This window comes from Daphnia pulex, chromosome 10 (genome assembly GCF_021134715.1).
Source record: "Daphnia pulex isolate KAP4 chromosome 10, ASM2113471v1".
NCBI classification, from domain to species: domain Eukaryota; kingdom Metazoa; phylum Arthropoda; class Branchiopoda; order Diplostraca; family Daphniidae; genus Daphnia; species Daphnia pulex.
This window is the reverse complement of record NC_060026.1, coordinates 13,558,572-13,581,738: the sequence shown is the minus strand read 5'-3', so window position 1 is coordinate 13,581,738 and position 23,167 is coordinate 13,558,572. Positions and strand designations below refer to the sequence as shown.

The window sequence follows — 23,167 nt, the reverse complement described above, 5'->3', positions numbered from 1 at the left end:
TAAATTTGTGAAGAAAGCCGTACTACTTTGTGAATAAATAGAATCTAAAACAACGAAAAGGTGCTTTTTCGATCCTTTTCCGTGTAGAAAAACTCTCAAACCATGCTGGTTGAGCTCTAATGTAATGTCTTTGATTGTTTCGCTTCAGTTTAGAGTGAAAAGGGCGCGTTTCTCTCAAAGATTCGAGACACTGACGGTACCTCTCTGCTCACTTTTAACACAGCGTGTAAATTTTGCCCTTGGTAGATACTAAACAGCAACAATGAGGAATCCCGCTGATCGCTGATGTGCCGAAAACGAGCCGAAACATCTTTGCCGGAGCTTGCTTTTTCTGTAATATTGTGACATGCAGATATTCAAATGTATTCAGTTTGCATACTTTTTAAAATTTTAATATATTTCAACTTGCAAATGACTTTCGAAATTTTAAATTTTTGAGTTTTGAAATACCGGAGTTCGGCCATGGTTAATTCGGCCGCTGACGGTTTCAATTAATTAATCAATATTATTTTAAATCTTATTTTAACCGATAGAATTCAAATTAAGTGCTTTGATATTTCATGCTTGCAAGTATATTTTGCCCTTTTCATCAAATATCGAAACAAGACATTGATTTACAAGCGGCAACTAAGGTAAATAATAATGGCGGACTATTGAATGGTTAGGGTTTTTAAATGTTTTGATATGTTAAAGGTGTACTCCACAGTCAACATTGAGCACTGTGTCGGTATTTAAGCATTTGATATCTATAATGGCAAATTATGTGGATAATTCCAGTGTACAAGGTGAAATCAATTTAAGTGGCTGAATCAATACAATCTGTATCACTGCCTTCTCCCTTTAGCAGAGACAACTGTCACAGAAGAAGAAAACTCTCTTAATATGGATAAAGTGGACCTTCTAAAACAGAGAAGAGAATTGTCCAGAAAACGGAAACAATGTCTCGTACAGACCGTGAGTATTTATTGTGCTTTAGTTTAAAAATTCACATTTTCAATCTTAGCTTACGTTTTTTTAACCAGTTGGGAATGCAGTCAGTGGAGAAATTGAAAGAGGCATTGGGAAGTGGCACAGATAGTTCCAAAGCAGAACCAGGAATGGAATTACTTAGACCTTCAGAGAAATACATAAAAAAGAATGCTAATGCCGACGGAAGTCAACAAGACGAAGAGACAAAACTGCTTTACACTGATTCGTCAACCTTTCTAAAAGGAACACAGTCTTCCAACCCTCACAATGATTACTGCCAACATTTTGTTGATACTGGACAGAGACCCCAAAACTTTATAAGAGATGTTGGCTTGGCTGATAGGTAAATGATTGGGCAAATCTTCCCTAAAGCAATTACCTACTAAATTAACCATTTTTATAGGTTTGAAGAATATCCCAAGCTCAAGGAACTTATTCGGTTGAAAGATGAATTAATCGCCCAGACAGCTTCGCCTCCCATGTATCTGAAATCCGATTTAAAAACGTTTAATCTCAAAGACATTGGTTGTAAATTTGACGTGATCCTCATTGAACCTCCTTTGGAAGAATACCAGCGTTCTTTGGGTGTGACCAACGTCGATTTTTTGTCATGGGATCAGGTAAATATATATTGAACCACAATATAATGAATGATTGTGAATTAATGGTTCTTTTTCCGCTTAGATTATGGAACTCGACATAGGTGAAGTTGCTGCTCCTAGGAGTTTCATATTTTTGTGGTGTGGTTCCAGTGATGGACTAGACTTGGGGCGTGTGTGCTTGCGCCGATGGGGATTCCGGCGATGCGAAGACATTTGCTGGATAAAAACCAATGCAGACGCTCCGGGTCATTCGAAAAACCTCGAGCAGAAAGCCGTTTTCCAGCGAACCAAAGTAAGACCATTTCAATTTCGTCTAACCAAATGCTTTTACTGATGTACTGATTTTGAGTAGGAGCATTGTCTGATGGGAATCAAAGGAACAGTTAGGCGTTCCACGGACGGAGATTTCATCCATGCCAATGTCGATATCGATTTGATAATTACGGAAGAACCCGAGTATGGATCTCTGGAGAAACCGTCCGAAATTTTCAACATCATTGAACATTTTTGTCTTGGCAAAAGGAGGTTAGGAATTTATTTTTACGGTCACTTCATTAGAATTTTAATTAATAATTAATTTTTAAGGCTCCACTTATTCGGGCGAGACAGTACTATTCGACCGGGTTGGTTGACGGTTGGTCCAGCGTTAACAAACAGCAACTACAACGCAGAAACATACGCTGGCTACTTTAATAGTAACTGTACGACTACCGGATGCACAGAAAGGATTGAAGCTCTTCGCCCTAAATCTCCTCCACCCAAAGGCAGCAAAGGGGCAGGAGGTGGACGCGGAGGTTTTACTCGGGGCGCAGCGCGTGGCAGGGGAAGATGAAATAAGCATTACTTAATTAATTTCTAAGGCATTAAATTGCAAATAAACGTTTTGAGTTTTCAATTCTGTTTTGCAACACTTCGAAAGTTAAGATAAAATTGTGTAACGCATTTAAGGAAATGACGCGAATAGATGATTCTGTTTAAATTACAAAACAATTTGATAACTTTATTGCCATTGGTATCAGGCAAAATTAATATTGTTTGGTAGAGTTAGACAAAAAATTGACAGCTATTTGTTAATTCAGAATAGGTTAAATGAACCGTGGCATACTTGTTAATACGAATAACTTACGAATTGGAAATTTGATTCACTTATAGATGGACCGGCTGTTTTAGCTCGAAAATTTGCGGTAGCGAATAACTGTCAACGTCAATATCGTCAATCCAAATATCCATGCAAAGCTTACTAAAAATCCCATGTAGACATCAGGCATTTCAATTCCCCAACCGCGGGAAAGAATACTTCTCAAACACTCGATGCCATACGTGACCGGTAGGAAACGGGCAACCTTTTGTAATGCCGGAGGCATCCCTTCTACCGGCCAACAAATGCCTCCCATCAGTAAAATCGGGAGAAAATTGGCTTGCGTCAGGTAAAGTGCTCCGTTAGTGTTATCGCAGATGGCAGCGGTAAACATACCTATTGAGATTTAGACAAAATGTATACAATCATTTAAATTTTTTAAAAGAATCAACTTTTTCGTTGTATACCAAAGCATATTCCAATGAATCCTTGGAGGAGGGTAATGAGTAACGCCAGGGCCACACTACCGTGGCAAGGTACTTTGAACATCAGAAACATGACCACAAAAACTGCCGACGTTTGGCAAACCGTGATGCAAAACTGAAATCCAACGTGACCAACAAAAATGTCGACAATTTTCACGCCTGTGGATAGAATGACCCATTAATGAATTACAACGGTGATGAATTGCTTTCAATATCGACGTACGCACCAGCCACTAAGCTACGATCAACGAGACCTTGTTGTCTTTCACCGACAAATACACCGGTAATAAAAACAAGCGACGATGAGTAGATAATTCTAAAAGGATAGAATTAGTTTAAAGAAAATTATGTGCGAAATTCAGTGAACAGACTCACGCTATAATAAGGCCGGAGGACATGGCCTCAGTATACTGGGTATCTTTTCTGCCGTAAACTGGATCTGTAAACTAAAATAAGAAATAGACGACAATTAATTGAATTGTACGAGATGTTATGAATTAATAATCAAATTTGTTTCTACCTCGATAGGCATGTAGCCCGCCTCTGGCTCATGCCCACAAGCTATCAATAAACCTCGGGAAAAATCCCGAAAAGCTTCTACAAGCCACTTGTTTAAAAACGCATCGATTTGTTGATCTGAAAAACCACGTAAGAAAATATTTCCTTATCATTTTTAAAAAAATTAACTCACTAGAAGAATCGATGTTGATGCTAATTCGACTGCGTAAGATATTATCCAATTTTGCCGAATCGCCAAGAGACTGTCGAATTTCATACTCCTCTGTAAAATTCTGTCCGAAATGGATGACACCCCAAACTTCACCATTTCTTCCGGCTTCTAAAGCTTCCGATACATTATCGTACGGAATCTGAACATTGCCGAAAGTATCGTAATTTTATTTAGCTTAAATTTTTTACAGAAAAGTCTACCTGAATAATATTGTCATTGATGTACTGAAGGTAGCGACAGCTGAGCATGGAATACGCGCAATCCATCGTGTTATTGATGCAAACGCGTCCCTGGCTCAGATTCAGTTCATCATTGACGATGGCCATCTTGAGGTAAGTGGGCTCTCCGCCGAGTGTAACATTAAACAGGGCCGTTTGGATAGCAGGCAAGAAAAATGATACTAAAAGTATCCTTAAGTCCCAAAAATAATTCGGTTAATATTTTTAGTGAACTGGTTAATTTTATGCAAATTCTATATACCCAAAATTCCGAATCATCACCAGGGCATTTTTCCTTAAAAGTACACCAATGAAATGAGGTGTCGGCAGTGAAGATTTCAAATTAAAACTTTTACGTTTTCTGGCAACACTTTTGATTTTGTCGCCTTTTTCATTCGGCGTTCGTTTTCCGATTTTATTAGAAGCTTCCGCGCTACTTTCTGAAGGCTGAGGCTCAATTTGAGTTTCGACGGGAGCCGCTTCATTGGAACTCGTTACATCTTCAGCCAATTGTTTGTCTGAACTTCTACTACCGTCCTTCAAGCTAACCTGTAGGAATACATCCTCCAACGAAGGGAGTCCGTAATCCCTTATCAAATTTTCCGGCGAATCTTCGACTAGAACACGACCGCCCCGCATCATTCCAATCTTAAAACACAGAATAACAATTGATGATTAGATTCACAATCTTTTAACAACTCTCATACCGTGTTAGCTTGTCTTGCTTCTTCGATGTAGTGAGTCGTGACGATCACCGTTTTGCCATGGTCAACACTTTGGCGGACAAGATGATTCCAAATGCTGCGCATTGTCAAATAAGAAAATTTGAATGAATGAGAATAGCGATGGGAAATTGAACAAAATTACCTGTGCCTAAGCAAAGGATCAACGCCAACTGTCGGTTCGTCCAAGATGAGCAAATCAGGTTCGTGAAACAAAGCGACGGCGAACGAGACGCGTCGTTGCTGTCCGCCACTCAGCGTCTTGACGTAACGATCACACGAGGGTAGATCCAATAACTTGGACAGAAACTTCAATTGCGATTTCACAAAAGTCGCTTTCAATTTGTAAAGGCGGCCAAAGTATGTCAGTGTCTCCTTGATGGTGAAGTCGCCGTACAGTGCCAATTCTTGTGGCATGTAGCCAACCTGCGGTCCGGGAATTCCGCTTTTAGGCGATCCCGGTTCGTGTCCTAATACTTGAATTTCTCCACTGTTTAAGGTACGCAAAGCGACGAGACAACTTAAAATGGTAGTCTTGCCACAGCCACTGGCTCCCAGCAATCCGTATCTATAACAGTTAAATTTGATTGCTTTTCAAATTAGAAAATTCGACGGAATCTTTGGCCAAATCTTTTGTTTTCACAATTTTCCCGAACAAAACTAAATGAAATGCCACTGAAAATAAAAAGATAAAAAATAATTGTTCCATACATTGATCCTTTTTTAACGGTCATGTTTAATCCTTGAAGAACTGCGCATTTGTTACGTCCAGATCCGAAGGTCTTGGTCGCATTGCGGATTATAACACTGTTGACACCAGAATCACTTGGGTTGTCGTTTTCATTATTAATCCGGTGTGACGAAGCGAACACATCCGCCATTTCTTCGATAATCTCTTCCGTCATGTTTCTGAGAATTGTATTCCTGTGATGCAAATTATTCAACAGATAACACAATCAGAAAATTAATGAAACGAGAATACGACACGATTAAAACATGCGAGATGCAACAAGCGAGATTCGGCTGTGGCAGCTCGGCTGCAATTGACTACGTTTCTCGAGATAGGGGCCAACTAATTATGAATGAAGCTGAACCAAAGCTTTTTTTTTCCTTGGGGTAAACAGGTTTATCAAGTTCCTTTCCCTTTCAGTCCACTAGTCCTGGTTAGAAAATCATTTACAAAAAGCAGCCATATGTGAAATGGCGATGGTCACTCAAACAAGATTTACAGCATTTTCAGACAACAAAGGGGAAAGAAAATAATTAACTTTGATTTCCGTTTGAATGCCCGAAAATTCCCCACGAAAAATTGCAGAAAAAGTAGTAACAAATTCACGTTATCTCTTAGCTCATCTTCAAGAAGGTAACACTTAACAGACTGCAAATTCTTTCACGCAGTTTCTTACAAATTTCTGTTTGAAATCGACAGACAAAAGCGGATAATTTTCTAGCTTTTTTTTGAAAAAAAAAGCCGGTTTTCCAACATTTCACATTTAAAATCAAAAGAGCCGGATCTCTGATGTAGTGTGTGATCTATTTCTGAATTGAAGAAACTGCAATTAATGTCGCCCGGTTTATCAAACAAATTATTTGGTCTAGTTCAATCCAGATGATTTGGTTCAGACAAGTGAAAGTGAAGGCTCCCCAGTTAGTCACAAATCAAACACTCTTTTGGGGGTTGTCATTGTGACCAATGTCGGCATAGCATATGACACATGAAACGAGTATATAGCAAACAAAAAAAACTTGTTTTGTATGTACTTATCTTACTTTCTATTTAGAATATCTGTTCAATATCTTGCTGGTACAATCGGCGTTTTACCAGGGCTGAGTGGAAGATAATTGTTGAGCTATTATTCACCTGAAAAACAACAAAAAAAACATCATTTGAATATTGTCACCTTTCCAGAATAAATAATTAGAAAAAAAAAATGAAAAAAAAAAAAATGATTGGAACCATGCCCTGATTGTAATCACGAAAACGTACACAGTTAAACCAGACACGTGATTTCGAGAAACCCCAGGCAATATTATATACCCACTTAAAGATTTGTGACGCGTTATAATGATTCACGATTTCATTACATAACTTGTAAATTTCTCTGCCTGTCGCATTCTTATATTCAGCTCTGGGACGTTTCAGAGAGATTTTTGCATATTTGCTTTCACTGCATTGCAATGTGAAAATAATATAAGAGGCAAACGAGCAGGTTGTTGATAGCTGAATTCCACATTGCGCAAGGTGTTGGATTTTTAGTTATTGCCGCAATTTGAATTCTTGTATCAAGAGATTTCTTCAATGCCACTACCAAATTTTGTTATCTCACTTTCTAAATGAAATGTTAATTTTCTAATACGACTTGAGTGTAGTCTCAAACAGGATGTGGGGAAAATGACTCATCCCGGATTTCCCCCAAAGCGCCTTCATTATTACATTCCCCTGCACGAATCACGAACAACAGTTTTTGCACATTTCTTCCGAGAACCAATCTTAAAGCAATTTGGCGCAAGTCTAGACTTCAATTAAAACCCTCGCGGGGCTATTGAGTAGGCGAGTTAATAAGCAACAAACGATGAACAAAACCCTGAAATTCCATCGTAGACCCTAATTTCCCAAAAAACCTTGGATCAGCTGTCCTTGGCGTAGCGCCAAGGACTTTATTTCTACGCTTTTAGGAAAGGCACGTGGAAGATCAAAAACGGTACCATAAGAAAATCATAGTCAAGATATCGTGAATAAAAACGATTTCAGTCGCCTCTACAATTCTACAAAACCGCATTTAGACTTTTCATTACGACGCACTTACCAGCCGTGTGTTGAGCTGCAGTCGAAGAGTCCTGGCATTCATTTTCAGTGACAAATATGTCAATAATTGAATTAAGCCCCGAACAAACATCCTAATAAGAAAGAAACAAAATTGTTAATTAATTGAGCAACACCAATATGATTAATCAAATAGTAAAATCATATCTTATTGGACTCCTTTCTTCGTGGATGTAGACCACCATTTTTCCACAGTCGACACGTGGATTTGACATTAAGACGACTCCAAATGCTGTGATGGAAATCCATGGCACTTAACAACGTGACAAAATCATTCTTATTACATTGAAACAAATGAAATCCACAAAAAGTGAAGCACTCAACGATATCGTTAAAATACGTAGACTGAATAACGAAGAAGAGAGAACTGTCTAGATAGAATCATTCTTGCACACTGACTTGACGAATGACGACTCAACTAAACAAAAATTTTGCGTACCCTCACCTACATTACAATAATCCTTGCATAAGGATGGGTTCGCAAAACATTTTACCTCACCTAGCTTAGTTGATTCATTTTCGAAACGGATAACCGGTAACGTCAACTTGAAGAAGAGCAGACGACGAAATGGCGGAAATGATGTCGGATCAAATCAGAATCCTTGATAAATTATCATTTATCAATGCTAATTATTAACAGGTGAATAGGAATTTTTAAGATTATGATTATGGACGCAGAAATTTGGCAAATTATAATAAAAGGGTAAATAATCAGACTAAGAAAATTTGAGTTCCAATTTTTCTTATTATTTAGAACTAAATGAACAAAGCTCTTCAAATCTTCATCTTTATATATTAAATTTTCTAAAATCACGAAAAATCAGGAATGAAAGAAATTGATCCGATCCAAGTAAAAAAGAAAAGAAACAAACGTGATTTTTTTTGCGCCATTTTAAATCCGAAAAATTCTTGCCAACTCCCTGGGCAAAATTGGTAGATAATTGATTGAACGCCGTATTTGGTTCTATTTTAAAGGTCTCCCTTTTCCAGCGACCGTTTTCTCTTCCCTACCACGAAGCTGTCCTTGTGGCCAATCACCGTCAACCACCCCCAAGTGTAATAGAAGGGACGTTCAAACAGGTTATAATTACATCATCACCGAACATCACGCATATTGGTATTATTCCCTAAATACTTACCTTCTTCTTTTCACGCTTTCTCAATGATTTAATATGATGTTCAATTTCACTAATTAGCGGTAAAATCTTGTAAGTTAACAATTAAAAAATTGGAATAAGACTGGTGGTAGGAGATGTCTCGTTTTTTCAAGGATTGCTGGTTCAAGAACTGGTTTTACCTTGTACTATTTTTTGAATACTTAATGAAAAAAGAAAAGTTGTTTGGTTCAGGTCAATATGATAGATTTGTAAGAAAAGTGTTCCACAACACCTTTAGACATTACACATGAATTATTTGGTCTGCTAAAATCATTTTGGCACTTCTGAAATTTAGTTACAGAGAAAAATCTATTCATTTTAAAAAAGGGTACTTAATTACTTATTTTTAACCAACTATCGACATCCCACAAGTAAATGGTAAGTATAAACTGCGCTCTATCTGACAAGTGAACGTTATCTATGTTCACAGTGTGGGTTAGATTAATTGCATACAGCAGTATTATAAATAACAGCAATAAAGCGGTGTCAAATAAGTGATTGTGCCTGAAGGAATAAATACCCAAACTGACTGCAATAGCATGTTTTTAACTTGAATGTTTGCGCAACCGTAAAACAACGGAGGCAACAATCAAAAAACCGAAAATCCACGCAACGGTGGATAAAATTCCAAAGTAAACTTCAGGCCGTTCTAGACCCCACCCTCTTGATAAAACATTTCCCAATGATACCGTTGCATAAGTCGTTGGAAGTGAGTAAGCGACATATTGGAGAAACACCGGCATCGCATCGATGGGCCATAACTGTCCGCTCAAAAATAATTTCGGGAGAAAATAGGATTGCGCAACGTAAAGAACGCCACTTGTGGTATCGCAAATTGAGGCTATCATCATACCTGAAATATTTCCAAAAAATTTTAACAAATTGAAAAAAATTAATCGAAGAGCAAAGAATCCTCAATTCATTACCAAAACACATTCCGGAAAATCCTTCGAGAAACGTAATGAATATCGCCAAGGATACGCTGCCCCGACAAGGAATGTCACAAAGCAACAGAAGGACCACGTAAAGTAATAATGACTGAATAATCATCGTGATGGATTCCTTGACTAAATAACTGATAAAAATTTCATTCATCTTCACGCCTGGAAATTGATATAATTTTAAAATGAAAAGCAAATTCAAGTTTCTAATTTGACGGTACCAGCGACTAAACTGCGTTCAACAAGACCGAGCATTCTTTCACGAACAAACGAATCGGATCCTAAAATAAGAGCCGAGCTGAAGACAGTCCTGTATCAATAAACAAGTTGAATTGAAACATTGATAGTTTACAATGTAGAAAATTATTGGAACTCGTGTGAATAAATTTTACGATAGAATAAGACCAGGAGCCATAAATTCAGTGAATTTTGTGTCTTTCTGACCGTAGACTGGATCGACAAACTAAAAAAAAAAAAAAAACAATAAAATCAAATCAACCACAATTTATTGGATCATTCTAAAAGAAAAGGGTTACCTCAACAGGCAATGAACTGGCTTCTGGATTGTATCCGCACACATCCATAAATTCCCTGAGGAAATCACCATAAGCTTCCCCAAGCCATTTTTTAACAAACGCATCAATCTGTTGATCTTAGTAAAAAAAAGGCAAACTATCATGTTGAATAATTGAGAAATAAAATTTTTATATTCTTTCTACTCACTGGAAGAATCCATGGTGATGTTAATTTGCCTCCCGATCATGTTTTCTTTACTTGTCGAATCCTCCCGCATCTCAAATTCTTCGGTGAAATTTTGACCAAAGTGAATGACGCCCCAAACTTGGCCATTCCTTCCAGCTTCCAGAGCATCCGATAAATTGTCATAGGGAACCTTATGCATTAAAAAACAAAAAACATTTCCGCCATGCAATCGACAATAAATCTCAAAAGAAATGAGTCAACCTGGATGATGTTATTCTTGATGTTTCGAAGATAGCGACAACTGAGCATAAAATACGAGCAATCAGTCGCATTGTTGCATAGATGACCCTGGTTCACATCGATTTCCTCATTAACAATGGCCATTTTGAGGGCAGTCATGTCTTGTCCGATGCATATGTTAAAGATATACGTTTGAATGGCGGGCACGAAGAAAGTCGCAAGAAATAATCTTCAACATCACAAATATTTAAATTGTTAATTAAATCAACAGTTCGCTGTTTAAATACTAAAAAAAGAAACTCACAATGTAAAACGAATGGATACCAAGTAATTCTTCCGAACAAGGACCCCAACACGATAGGGGGATGGCAGGACCTTTTTGAATATTTCCCATTTTTCTTCCAATAATGCACTTCCGGATGTAGTATGTAGTATGGGTGCACAAGGGCTTGTTTGCCTGTTCTGGGGTCACAAAATAAATTAAAAATTAAGTGCATTAAAGATCATGAATGATTTCCTACTGTAGGAGAAGAGCAACCAGTCGATGGGAATGCAATTCCATTTATGTCACACTGACGGTCCAAATTGGTTACGGAAACTCTGGCGATTTCATGAAATGGCAGAGTTTGCGCTACGCCGGTGTTGGGGTCTGACTCACTGGAACCCGGAATCATGCTGGCCATATTTGCTTCAATCTCTGCAGATTCGACTTCTGGATTTTTAGAATTTTCCTTTCTGCTGAGTTGAAGGAAAACATCCTCCAATGTTGAGAGTCCATAATTCCTTAACAGATTTTCGGGCGAATCTTCGACTAATAAACGACCGCAACGCATCAATCCAATCTAAAAATCCAACAGCATTTATATTACGTGTAATGGTAAGATTTAAATGTAATTTTTCATACCGTGTTGGCTTGTCTTGCTTCTTCGATGTAGTGAGTCGTGACGATCACCGTTTTGCCATGGTCGACACTTTGGCGGACAAGGTGGTTCCAAATGCTGCGCATTGTCAAATAAGAAAATTTTAATGATTTAGAATAACAATGGCAAATTGAACAAAATTACCTGTGCCTAAGCAAAGGATCAACGCCAACTGTCGGTTCGTCCAAGATGAGCAAATCAGGATCGTGAAACAAAGCGACGGCAAACGAGACGCGCCGTTGCTGTCCGCCACTCAGCGTCTTGACGTAACGATTACTCGTTGGCAGATCCAGTAAACTGGTCAGAAATTTCAATTGCGATTTCATAAAAGTCGCTTTCAATTTGTAAAGGCGACCAAAGTATGTAAGTGTCTCCTTGATGGTGAAGTCGCCGTACAGGGCCAATTCTTGTGGCATGTAGCCAACCTGCGGTCCGGGAACTCCGCTTTTGGGAGAGCCTGGTTCGTGTCCCAACACCTGAATCGTCCCACTGTTTAAGGAGCGTAAAGTGACGAGGCAACTTAGCAGTGTCGTCTTTCCACAGCCGCTGGGTCCTAGCAATCCGTATCTATTTTTAAAAAATGTTGACATAGTTTTAGTTATTAGTTTATCCTACCGTACGGAATCTTTTCATTGCAATTTCCCAGAATTATAAATAAAATTGGGACGGAATAGCGTTTCTTACATCGATCCCCTTTTAACAGACAAGTTCAGTCCTTGCAGAACTGCACATTTTTTACTTCCAGATCCGAATGTCTTGGTCGCGTTGCGGACGAGAACACCGTAAACACAAGAATCACTGGGGTTGTTGTTTTCGTTAGCAATCCGGTGAGGAGGGGAGAGCACATCCGCCGATTCTTCAATGACATTTTCCGTCATTTTCGTTGACGATTTTTTAATGGATCGGGGAAAACAATAGAAGGATGAAATATGAGAACAACACTTGATCAATAGCTAGACCCTAGTGAATATTATTTTCCCATAGCAGTTTGAACACGAAAATGAAAAGGCGTCATTTTTTTCACTTCTTTAAACTAACCGGTTTTTGAACAATTTCCCTTTCGCCTTTTGTGGCCCTTTAGGTACTATAGGTGAAAGTGTACAATGCCTAATAAAAACAGCATTGAAGCACAAGTTAATTAAAATTTCTAAATGCAAATGAATAGCAAGAGGATCCTTTTGAATTTTACGCAAAAATCAAAATGCTTTAATTGAAATATTAGCAAAACTCAAGGACTTATTGGCATTTTAAACCAAAACGTGTACGATTTTAATCAATAAATTTACTGTAATCAAATCAATATTCTGTCAACATTATACACGTCTGCTGGGGTCTTGTTAAACATTTCATTATATCGTCTTTGGTATAGTTTTAACAGGCTAAATGTTTTGAAAGTACGGTTCTTTCTAAAAATAACCATTCACCTTCTTATTTAGTTCGCAACTTACAAACATGGACGTGGTTTAGAACTGAACTAGTGTGTTATAGCAGAAAAAAAAAACTCGTTCTTCTTTCCAAAATCTAATTTCTCAACCAGTTTCAGCTGACATTAACCTAGATAAAGTAATACGGTGACACGTAATACCCTCATGCAAACCGTCGTTTCTCCTGTTTTCATTTGCGTTTGGGTAGAGCAGAAAATGGTCATTTCGGATCGGGAAATTTAAAGTGCCGTTTTCCGTATAACAACCACAAACCCAAGTTCTTAAATGTGTAGCAATATAAGTCATCTTACATAGAAATAGAAAGGAAGTTAATCGCTTATTAACAGGTAAATTACAAGCAGTGGTTTTCGTCTAAAATCTTATTTCTCCTGATCACGAATTTTCACTTGCCTTCTTGAAATTCTCATTAATTTGTGGTAAATTCAATTAATAACGGTGTATACATGGGCTAATCTATTACGCATACAGTACATATTCTAAAATTTACACGTACGTACAGGTAGTAAATTAATTTTCCCGAGGAGCCAGTAAGATATTCAAGTTAACCAAAATTCCAACCAAATGGATGTAAAAAAATAGTGGTTATTCTAGGGGCTGTTGGGATAACAAATTATCTAACACGACATATGCCTGCACATAGAATATAGCCATAATAAAAGAGCGCAAGGGTGAATGATAGAAATCTAATTCAATCAGTAGAATACTTCACTGGAACTGGCCAAAGTAAAATGTTCTATTAACTGGAAGAGTTGCGGACGCGAGCGACAACCAAGCAGAGAACGAGAAAAGTCAAAATCCATCCGCAACTAACTAAAATTCCGGCGTAGACGTTGGGCTGCTCCACACCCCAGCCTCTTGCGAAAATGCATCTGACAGATTCGATGGCGTACGTCAAGGGCATGGCGTATGCGATTTTGCGCAGGTAGAAAGGCATACCTTCAATCGGCCAGCAAATTCCACTTATAACTAACAACGGAAGAAAACTGGCCTGCGAGAGTGAAAGGGCTCCCATTTCGTTATCGCATCCGGTGGATATCAGCAGTCCTTCATTCAAAATGGCGCAATAATAACAGAAATAATTTACCTGAATTCAATTTAGGAAAAGAACAAAATATTTTACCGAAAGAAATGCCGACAAGCCCTTGGAGAAGAGTGATCAAAATGGCTAGCGCCAAATCGCCCTGACAAGGAATCTTGAACACCATTAACATGAACAGGTACACCAAAGCGGTTTGGCCAATGATGATGGTAAACTGGTTTATCAAGTAGCTCAGCAAGATCTCAGGCATCTGAACACCTGTGAAACGTTCGATTTAGATTCAACACAAATACAATTTGGTTTTGTAAATATACCTGCCACTAGACTGCGGTCGATGAGTCCTTGTTTTCTTTCAGTGATGAAAACACCGGCTGTTAAGGCCACAGCCATGTTGTACACAATTCTGGATGCAAAATAATAGCCATCGTTATAAAAATGATTAAGTGATTACGTAATGAAACTTACGAGATAATAAGACCGGGGGCCATAAATTCAGTGAAAGGGGTATTTTTCTGGCCATAAACTGGATCGAGAAACTAAAAGATTTGGTTCAATTATTTCGGGAAATAATAATATACTTAAATTTAAACAAATTTAAAAACAGATTTTTGTTACCACGATAGGCAAGTAACCAGCTTCTGGTACGTTTCCGCAGACCTTCAAGAAATCTTGAATAAAATTTTCAAATGCTTCCACTAGCCATTTTTCAATAAACACGTCAATCTGCTGATCTGTAATTGAAATTTACATTTTAAATCCGGTTAATTTTTTAAGATTTAACCAGCAACTCACTGGAAGAATCCATGTTGATGCTGATTCGACTGCGGATGATATTGTCCAATTCCGCCGAATCGCCGTTCGACTGTCGCATCTCAAATTCTTGAGTGAAATTCTTCCCGAAGTGGATGACACCCCAGACTTTCCCATGTCTTCCCGCTTCTATAGCGGCGGATACATTCTCATATGGAACCTGCGTAAATTAAATCCTTTGTAGTAGCTCATATAATTTTTTAAAAATCAATTATTCAACCTGAATGATGTTGTTATTGATGTAGCGAAGGTAGCGACAGCTGAGCATCGAATAAGCGCAATCTGTCGTGTAGTTGCAAACGCGGCCCAGACTCGGATCGATTTCTTCATTGACGACGGCCATTTTCAGGCCCATTGGCTCGTGCCCAAGGGTCACATTGAATAGGGCTGCTTGCAAGGCCGGCAACAAGTACGTGAATAAAAATATCCTGCGGATAAAAATCGCAAAGATTTAGCGATTAATAAACAATTAAAAATAATAGCAATTGTCCCACCCGATATTTCGAAACGACAGCAAATAATTTTTCCGGATGAGTGCGCCGACCCGATGAGGAGACGGCAGTGCCATTTTAAAAGATTGTCGTTTGCTGGAAGACGGAATTCTTACTAAAAACAAAAGAATATTTAAATGACAACTGTTACATCGCTATCGGGTTTAACACCTTTTTGGGTTTTGGTCTAATAGAGATGTACCGTACCTTGTTGGACGGACATGTTTACATGCCCATTTGGTGGCTGTTGGGCACTGATTTGGTCAGTGTCTTTTAAAGCTACAATATTGGGCAATTCAGTCGATTGGCCGGCTGGAACATTGCCATCGTCTTTCAGGCAAAGCTTCAGGAAAACATCTTCTAATGAAGAAAGTCCGTAATCTCTCAACAAATTTGCCGGCAACTCTTCGACCAGCAAACGGCCGGATCGCATCATTCCAATCTAAAATTCGTTTTCAACCATTTCTATCAAGGTCATTTTAAATATAACTATTTCTAGACAAAATAAACGACTTATCTTATTAAAAGCTCAAACATCTGCTATTATTGGGGTCATGTAAAATCCAGTGGAAAAAACCAGCTTGGAAAAACCAGGATTTCAATTACGCACTCGGTTAGTTCAAAAGTCACGCAACAGTATACGTTTCCCCTCTTATTTTTAACAGATAATAAGATAAACTTTTAGACATTAAAAAAAATGAATGCGAATTTTACCAAAGCAAAAATTAGAAAATGAGTTAATAGAAGTTCCTACCGTGTGCGATTGTTTTGCTTCTTCGATGTAGTGAGTCGTGACGATCACCGTTTTTCCATGGTCGACACTTAGACGCACAAGATGATTCCAAATGCTGTAAATTAAAAATGAACAATTTAAACATTATCATGTAAATTAAAAATCACTAAATCACTGGACAATTATCCCTTTTTGTTAAATAATTGACGACACAGAAATGAGAACTGCTTCAACGGAACCATTTTTGCGCACTGAAAAATTGTACTCGAACTAAGAGTTGAAGCAAAACTTTGCCTACCCCCTCTCCTACATGGAATAGCTTTCAACTACCCTTACATAAGGATGGGTTAGCAAAATACCAAGCTCACCTATCCTTTCTCAAAATCGTTTTCAAAAAGGGTAGGTAACATAAACTGAAAGAAAAGTCAAAACAAAAATGGCGGAAATGAAAATATTTTACCTGTTACTCAATAAAGGATCAACGCCGACTGTCGGTTCGTCCAAGATGAGCAAATCAGGATCGTGAAACAAAGCGACGGCGAACGAGACGCGCCGTTGCTGTCCGCCACTCAGCGTCTTGACGTAACGATCACACGAGGGTAGATCCAATAAATTGGACAGAAACTTCAATTGCGATTTCACAAAAGCACTTTTCAATTTGTAAATGCGCCCGAAATATTCCAGGGTTTCCTTGATGGTAAAATAGTCGTACAGTGCCAATTCCTGTGGCATGTAGCCGACCTGCGGTCCGGGAATTCCGCTGTTAGGAGAGCCCGGCTCATGTCCCAGGACGAGTACCTCTCCGTTATTTAAGGTTCGTCGTCCGACGAGACAACTTAACAGTGTTGTCTTACCGCAGCCGCTGGCCCCCAGCAATCCGTAACTGTAAAACAGACAAAACCCCAAAACAGTAAGAAATAATTGTCAAGTTTAAAAAATAAAATGTTTAGACATAACATCAAGATTTGTTTGAGATGCATTATTTATGGTGGGAGTATGGGCGTTTATAGTTTATTCAAATTGCTACTAAATCCTTTAAATATAGTTATAAAAACAGTCAGGAGAAAGTAATGGCTTTCGGCGGTTTCGTGATACGCCATTCAATTTTCCCATTCGCACCTGACACTTTTCCCTAACGAAAGTAGCGTGAATGTTTTATAGTTTCTCTTTGCCAAAGTAATAGAAATAAATAATTTTATTTCGCTATATTTCTGTTACAGTTGATTAACGGCTAAATAATTCACTTGGTTCAATCAATCAATTTTACTTACATTGTCCCTTTTTTCACTGTCATGTTTAATCCGTTTAGTATAACGTAGCGATTACTTCCGACACCGTAACTTTTAATCGCATTGCGTACGATGACACCATTAGCAACCCCACCGTTATTATTATTTGTTTCATTTTCACTATCCAAACGGTGTGACGTAAGAAACACCTCCGACGAGAGTTCGACACTTTTCTTCATTTCTCGACAATATCTTATTCCTTGCTGTCTAACACAATAATTAATTCGACACTTTTCCTTGCTGGTGTAATCACAGAGAAAGTGAGAGCTGAAATACGAGTCTTGATGATTGTTAGCTACGGGCACAGAAGTGGAGAGAACCAGTCTGAACAAAGAGCAAACAGCGGAGAAATCTTATAAATTATATTTGGCGGAGGAGCTACACTCGAGCCAAACTGTTTTGTGATGAGTTGTTCAGGTGTATGAAAAGGAGGTTTGAATTTCTTATATTTATCCCGTTATTCCTTGGAGGTGGCCAGTGGGCCCTCACCGACTTGTTAGACCTAAATCCTTTTTTTTTTTTTGGCCATTTACACAAGTAACGAACGTATAGAGGACAGGCCTTTTTTTGTTGTTGAGCAGCCATATTTGGGAGGGGAGTCCCTTCCGCATTTCACGCATACGTGATTTCAAACTCTACACGAATAAATGTTAAAACGCCAAAAAAGGAGAAAGCTATATCCTTGCCTAGACATAACTGGTGTGTCCGAGCTCACGCACGTACCTCACGTCCGCGTCAATCATCTTTTAAAAAAAGCGAAATTGGATTTCAAAATTCAAGTTAAATATTGACAAGATCATATAATTAAAAACGACGATCGCAGTAAGGTCTGACGCAATTCAAAGTGCTGTAATCCCCGAAAGTTCTCCTTCTAAAAGAAAGGCGATGAGTTTACTATTCTTTAACTATTGCACCGTCATGATAAATAACGGCGCATACAAAAATAAGTTTTGAGGATGCAGCGAGGGCCATAGAATTGGTTGGGGAACGTACGAATTCAGAATGCCAAGCAGATTGCCTAACCCAGAATCTGAGACTTTTTTTTCTACTGGACCTAAATATTCAAATGTTGCGTATAAGGCAGAACTTTCAAGTCGGGCGATGACCGATAAAATGGCGGCTGTCGTGTCATTTTGCGAGGTGATGGATCACCGGCATCATCCATTGTGGGTCGCAAAAGAAAACAAACGCCGAAAAATGTGTGTTTCCATTTTTCGACTTCAACTTAATTCTGATTATTTTAATGCAGAATGTTTCACATTTCGAAAAAAAAAAAGACAAATTTACAGAGAAGAAACAACTGAGACCAAATTAAACAGAAAACAAAACGAGCTGGGATTATCAGACCGTTCGATTTGGAATTTGACGTTTGGATTTGGCCACCAGTCCAACCAATCAATCAACAGCAGAAAACCACACCAACAAATTAAAAAAAAAAGTGGACAAATTATGACAAGAGAAAAATTTTGTGGTTATCTCTGTCGTGTAAAATCTGCGATAAATTGGCTAATGAAATGTGAAGTAAACCCCGGTAAACCCGAACAGTTCGACCACTTTAAACTGCTCTACAGTTTGTCATTGAAGACGTCGCAAACCCAACATACGACCATCAGCATCGACAGTGTCACTTCCGGTCAATTGGTTTCTACTCTTTTACAGAAATTTAAAGACAAAAAAGAAATTTTTCTTACGGCCAACGACGAGAAGAAAATGCTGGTGGAAACGGCCACCAACATTCGAATGGACACATTTGACGACTCCGAGGTCGCATCTCCTGATACGGAACTTCAAATTTATAACAATTGATGGAAATGATTTATTGCAACTTTAACGCCAATCAAAATAGTACGACATGTTTTAATTTGACTTATTAATTGTTTGTCTAATTTTCTTTTATTTGCAGATTTGCGGAAATCAATTGGATATGACGATGTCAAATCAGCGCCCGTCTATTTCTACGTCCAGAGAAATTCTTCATATGACACACAATCAACTCCGGTCCCGTTCGAATTGGCGCGAGCGAACGAGGGAAATGCCATGGATTTGGCATCAGGGAAATTCACGGCACCGCGACCGGGAATCTATTTTATCTCATTCACGGGACATCCCCGTATTTCGGATCCATCGCCTTACTTTTTTACTGTTTATTTTTTTTTTTTTAACGGGAATCTAATCGGGACGAGTTATATTCAAGAGGACACGAGCGTCACTTTTAAATATAGTGATGACCCTCCAGTCGACACTGGACTTGAAAAAAGGCGATCAAGTCTGGTTGACTTATGATGTCACTTATCATGTGCATCGCGGTTCTTCTGATTTGAATGACAACATTAATTATTAACTATTACTATTAACTTATTGAACCTATAGATTCAACTAAAATTAACGGATGATTGGATTATAATAGTGACGTAACTATTTGAGTCATCATTAAAAAAATATGTTGCACAACAGTAAAAACCAAATTTCGAAACAAAAGTCTCGGTAGTTATCTTTTTGGACTCTTTGCAAGATAGGCGATTGATAAAACAGCACAAAAGGTATTTAGACTGGAGAGTTTTATTCTATCGATTGTTAAGTGTCGCTTTTGTTACAAAGAAAATCGAGTAAAAATGGCTCGTTTGACGGGTTTTTTTGGTTTGATGTTGATTTTGAGTTGCGGGGCAATTTGTTCCTCTGCTCTTACCACATTTTCCTTAGAAGATAAACTGCAAGAATTGGAATTGAGACTAGAAGCCAAAATTGAAGCTAAAAATGCTCAACTTGAAGAAAAGGTGACGCAACTAGAGGCGCAACTTGAACTAAATGTAAGTCTGCTGTTGTTAGTTTAATTCAGAGTTTCACTGTGGGTAAACACTTTTGCCTTTTCTATGACAGAATGAACTAAGACAAGATTTGGCATTGAAAGTAATTCAATTAGAGGCCAAAAATGTCCAACTGGAAGTCAAAATTCAGGACCAAGAAAGAAAATTAACTTCCCTGTTGGAAGCGACTGAACTTCCGGTTTCCACTGATTCAAAATTATTTCCAGTTAAAAAAGAAATTTCAATTCGATCAACTGGAAAGAGCGGAATTCCAAGGACATGCAGACAACTTCAAGCGATCGATCCTTCACTTTCATCCGGAATGCACTGGATCGATCCGGACGGGCAAGGAGTCGGCGATGACCCAATTTACGTTTACTGCGATATGACATCAGGTCAAAAAGTTTAAAATAGCTAAATTTTTCATTAAAGATCTGATTTATCATCTTTCCATGAAAACAGGATCGACCTCAATTCTACACGATAGTGAATCTTCTTTAAATGTGGGCCACTGCGCCGATGCCGGGTGCTATTCACGCTCCATCAACTACAATTCGTCAATGGGACAAATAAAAGCTTTGATGGAATTGTCCACTGAATGTCATCAGTCGATTAAAGTCAGTTTCAGTAGTTTGATTTTTCTTTCCTTTTTTTTTTTTTGAATTTTGAATTTTATTATTAGTACGACTGCTACTACGTCCCGTTCGAGTTAAATGGCGTCGCCTACAGTTGGTGGAACGACAGAGAAGAAAACGCGCAATACTTTTGGGCCGGAAATAACACGGACGGAGTTCACACCTGCCAGTGCGGAATTGATGGAAACTGTGTCGATTCTGCAGTGAAATGCAACTGCGACACGATTTCACCAATTCAATTAGTCGACGACGGTGTGTAACGGTTCCCACGTTTGTACAGAATTAAGATGAATAAAATTAATTTCGATTGCAGGTGTCATTACCGACAAAAATGTTCTGCCCGTCACTCGTTTGAATTTCGGACGAACTCAACTGGAAACTTCATCCGGCGTCCACACGCTGGGCCGACTCGTGTGCACCGGATTAGTGACTTTGACTGGACTACCAAAGTCGTGCCAAGACTTGTGGTTAATTGGCCACACCCTGAACGGATTTTATTCCGTCATGGGATCGGCGATGATGGAATCAGTTTACTGCGATTTCACTAAACTACCGGACGATGCGGGTAAATGTCTGATGATTCTCAAGAATTATTCAGTTGCAATTATCTAATTTTATAATCGAATGAAAAGTTTTCCAGAAATGGATTGGATACACCGACGTCAAATCGACGCCCGTCCATTTCTACGTCCAGAGATATTCTAATTTTAACAAAACTTCAACTCCGATTACGTTCGAGTTGGCGGTGGTGAACGAGGGAAACGCCATGAATTTGACATCGGGGAAATTCACGGCACCGCGACCGGGAATTTATTTTTTCTCTTTCGCGGGAGTGGCGCGTCTTGAAGATTATAGATCTTCTTTTGATATTTCTTATTTAGATATTATTCTTTATATGAACAGTCGATCAAATCGAATCGGATTGAGTTCTGTTATAGAGAGTAAGTGCCCCGCTGATCAATATAGCCCGTTGTCCCTCCAGTCGACGCTGAACCTGAAAAAAGGCGATCAACTTTGGGTGGAGATTAATTATCCTTGGTACGAAGGTTCATCCTCGTATTTGTATGACAGCGTTGGCCACGCCACCCATTTCACGGGTTTCATGTTGGAGGAGGAAATTGTGGCGTCCCTCTGAGGTTTCGGGTTCAACATCCAAAATTCGCAAAATGAACGTCAACACGAATTTTGGGGAAGGGAATTTTAAGGGGGAAAGGAAATAAACTCATTCGTTACCAATTCATTAAGGAATGGACATTTCTTTAACAAAATTGAACTGTGGATGTAATTACACTTACTGAATACACAAGCCAAATTTCAACATTCTATCTGCAAACCCTAGACGTTATGAACGTTATGAAAAAATAAGAGGGAAGGGTAGACAATTTGGTCGACTTTTGTCACTTCAAATCCGTTTGAATATTGGAATTCTCAACGGCAGTCGCAGCTTGAAATCAAATGAAATCCACACGAAAATGAAACGCTTTCATTTGTTTTTATCTTGTTTAACTTCAATAAATTCCTGACGTGACGTTTCGTTTGACGTAACGTTTGACGTAACGTTCCTACGTGACGTTTCGATTTGGCCAGCCAATTTACAAAAGTAACCATGACAATAACAAGATCAATCTGCCATTATCAATGGTGCTTCAGTGTTGGTGGTACAGTCAATACTGATTTAATCTAAAATTTGAGGCATTTCTCTCTGATCTTTTAGCCGCTTTTAGTTCGTTTTATTTTACTTGCCCGGGATTACTATACACGCCAGGAATATTGAATTACACATCTGTTAAGCCGTCCACTCGATGCTGGACTTTAATCGAACAAACGAATAATAAATAAGTTAATAATGTTATCGCGAACCCAACCCAACACTTGCACACGCAATGCCGATACTCTGGAAAAACCCATTCGAATGAGTTTGCCTGATTTTTCAGTATGAATACACAGTAATTCGTGAGTTATCCCCATTTAGTTTGAAACATACGTCGAAGTGTAAAATAGAACTAATACTGGTCACCGTATGTACATTCACCATCTACAGATCAATCTTTCTCATTCAAGTTTTCCATTCAAGAATGGAAATGGCAAAAACTGCAAATCTCACCGGATACGTTAAGTTTCATGGAGTATCGGCAACTTTCTTTTACAAGGCAACGACAACTGCCAACCAGAAAAGAAAAAAAATTTACCTTTCTTACTTCTTCTTCATTGCAGACACCACCGACGACTTGGAGATTTCACGCATCATGTCGGACGAATTCCAGTGTTCGCTGCTGGATTTGTGGAAACAGCAACAGCAACGAGATGGAGGGTATTGGTTGGAGATCTGCTAG

General features: G+C 38.6%; 5 protein-coding genes across 9 annotated transcripts; 2 read left to right on the top strand and 3 right to left on the bottom strand.

Annotated features, from left to right (window-relative positions):
• Positions 1-621: 621 nt before the first annotated feature.
• Positions 622-2,466, top strand: LOC124203707 (N6-adenosine-methyltransferase non-catalytic subunit-like). Of its 2 annotated transcripts, none has more exons than XM_046600491.1 (7): positions 622-785; positions 845-954; positions 1,023-1,312; positions 1,373-1,589; positions 1,654-1,863; positions 1,924-2,096; positions 2,157-2,466. In XM_046600491.1, the coding sequence occupies exons 1-7, from the start codon at positions 752-754 to the stop codon at positions 2,401-2,403; spliced, it is 1,281 nt and encodes a 426-aa protein (XP_046456447.1). In that variant the 5' UTR covers positions 622-751; the 3' UTR covers positions 2,404-2,466. The 2 variants fall into 2 exon arrangements, with proteins under 2 accessions (XP_046456447.1, XP_046456448.1); XM_046600492.1 differs by having other exon boundaries at positions 628-785; positions 848-954.
• Positions 1,650-8,133, bottom strand: LOC124203703 (ABC transporter G family member 20-like). 2 transcript variants are annotated; one of them, XM_046600483.1, is made up of 13 exons: positions 7,612-8,133; positions 6,575-6,665; positions 5,516-5,728; positions 4,950-5,372; positions 4,790-4,883; positions 4,345-4,730; positions 4,065-4,275; positions 3,826-4,003; positions 3,655-3,770; positions 3,510-3,580; positions 3,362-3,450; positions 3,117-3,293; positions 2,540-3,045 (listed from the first exon to the last, which is right to left on the bottom strand). In XM_046600483.1, exons 3-13 carry the CDS (start codon positions 5,707-5,709, stop codon positions 2,738-2,740), a joined length of 2,247 nt encoding a protein of 748 aa, XP_046456439.1. In that variant the 5' UTR covers positions 5,710-5,728; positions 6,575-6,665; positions 7,612-8,133; the 3' UTR covers positions 2,540-2,737. The 2 variants fall into 2 exon arrangements, with proteins under 2 accessions (XP_046456440.1, XP_046456439.1); XM_046600484.1 differs by lacking the exons at positions 6,575-6,665; positions 7,612-8,133 and having other exon boundaries at positions 1,650-3,045; positions 5,516-5,877.
• Positions 8,134-8,452: 319 nt separating this feature from the next.
• Positions 8,453-13,590, bottom strand: LOC124203701 (ABC transporter G family member 20-like). Of its 2 annotated transcripts, XM_046600482.1 has the most exons (13): positions 12,273-13,590; positions 11,733-12,155; positions 11,573-11,666; positions 11,382-11,510; positions 11,190-11,237; positions 10,973-11,130; positions 10,690-10,897; positions 10,450-10,618; positions 10,263-10,378; positions 10,119-10,189; positions 9,948-10,036; positions 9,712-9,888; positions 8,453-9,638 (listed from the first exon to the last, which is right to left on the bottom strand). In XM_046600482.1, exons 1-13 carry the CDS (start codon positions 12,464-12,466, stop codon positions 9,331-9,333), a joined length of 2,184 nt encoding a protein of 727 aa, XP_046456438.1. In that variant the 5' UTR covers positions 12,467-13,590; the 3' UTR covers positions 8,453-9,330. The 2 variants fall into 2 exon arrangements, with proteins under 2 accessions (XP_046456438.1, XP_046456437.1); XM_046600481.1 differs by having other exon boundaries at positions 8,454-9,638; positions 11,190-11,510; positions 12,273-13,589.
• A 162-nt stretch (positions 13,591-13,752) lies between these two features.
• On the bottom strand, positions 13,753-23,163 carry LOC124203704 (ABC transporter G family member 20-like). 2 transcript variants are annotated; one of them, XM_046600487.1, is made up of 12 exons: positions 23,024-23,163; positions 16,567-16,989; positions 16,128-16,221; positions 15,581-15,815; positions 15,377-15,488; positions 15,103-15,310; positions 14,865-15,042; positions 14,688-14,803; positions 14,538-14,608; positions 14,387-14,475; positions 14,154-14,330; positions 13,753-14,077 (listed from the first exon to the last, which is right to left on the bottom strand). In XM_046600487.1, the coding sequence occupies exons 2-12, from the start codon at positions 16,836-16,838 to the stop codon at positions 13,770-13,772; spliced, it is 1,860 nt and encodes a 619-aa protein (XP_046456443.1). In that variant the 5' UTR covers positions 16,839-16,989; positions 23,024-23,163; the 3' UTR covers positions 13,753-13,769. The 2 variants fall into 2 exon arrangements, with proteins under 2 accessions (XP_046456443.1, XP_046456441.1); XM_046600485.1 differs by lacking the exon at positions 23,024-23,163 and adding an exon at positions 17,378-18,097.
• LOC124203706 lies at positions 19,967-22,043 on the top strand. The gene is made up of 6 exons (XM_046600490.1): positions 19,967-20,202; positions 20,273-20,594; positions 20,662-20,816; positions 20,882-21,086; positions 21,148-21,399; positions 21,467-22,043. Exons 1-6 carry the CDS (start codon positions 20,008-20,010, stop codon positions 21,967-21,969), a joined length of 1,632 nt encoding a protein of 543 aa, XP_046456446.1. The 5' UTR covers positions 19,967-20,007; the 3' UTR covers positions 21,970-22,043.
• Positions 23,164-23,167: the final 4 nt, after the last annotated feature.

Coding starts and splice junctions, on each gene's coding strand:
- LOC124203703 (XM_046600483.1), bottom strand. CDS start 5,709: ATGACGGAAGAGATTATCGAAGAAATGGCGGATGTGTTCGCTTCGTCA. Junction 5,373..5,515: donor ACCGTTAAAAAAGGATCAAT/GTATGGAACAAT, acceptor TAACTGTTATAG/ATACGGATTGCTGGGAGCCA. Junction 3,451..3,509: donor TCCTCCGGCCTTATTATAGC/GTGAGTCTGTTC, acceptor CTATCCTTTTAG/AATTATCTACTCATCGTCGC.
- LOC124203701 (XM_046600481.1), bottom strand. CDS start 12,466: ATGACGGAAAATGTCATTGAAGAATCGGCGGATGTGCTCTCCCCTCCT. Junction 11,511..11,572: donor AAGCAAGACAAGCCAACACG/GTATGAAAAATT, acceptor TTGGATTTTTAG/ATTGGATTGATGCGTTGCGG. Junction 9,639..9,711: donor ATTTTCCGGAATGTGTTTTG/GTAATGAATTGA, acceptor GAAATATTTCAG/GTATGATGATAGCCTCAATT.
- LOC124203707 (XM_046600491.1), top strand. CDS start 752: ATGGCAAATTATGTGGATAATTCCAGTGTACAAG. Junction 1,590..1,653: donor ATTTTTTGTCATGGGATCAG/GTAAATATATAT, acceptor TTTTCCGCTTAG/ATTATGGAACTCGACATAGG. Junction 1,864..1,923: donor CCGTTTTCCAGCGAACCAAA/GTAAGACCATTT, acceptor GATTTTGAGTAG/GAGCATTGTCTGATGGGAAT.
- LOC124203706 (XM_046600490.1), top strand. CDS start 20,008: ATGGCTCGTTTGACGGGTTTTTTTGGTTTGATGTTGATTTTGAGTTGC. Junction 20,817..20,881: donor AATGTCATCAGTCGATTAAA/GTCAGTTTCAGT, acceptor TTTTATTATTAG/TACGACTGCTACTACGTCCC. Junction 21,400..21,466: donor TAAACTACCGGACGATGCGG/GTAAATGTCTGA, acceptor TCGAATGAAAAG/TTTTCCAGAAATGGATTGGA.
- LOC124203704 (XM_046600485.1), bottom strand. CDS start 17,574: ATGAAGAAAAGTGTCGAACTCTCGTCGGAGGTGTTTCTTACGTCACAC. Junction 15,043..15,102: donor TCAATAACAACATCATTCAG/GTTGAATAATTG, acceptor TAATTTACGCAG/GTTCCATATGAGAATGTATC. Junction 14,804..14,864: donor CATCAACATGGATTCTTCCA/GTGAGTTGCTGG, acceptor TTTCAATTACAG/ATCAGCAGATTGACGTGTTT.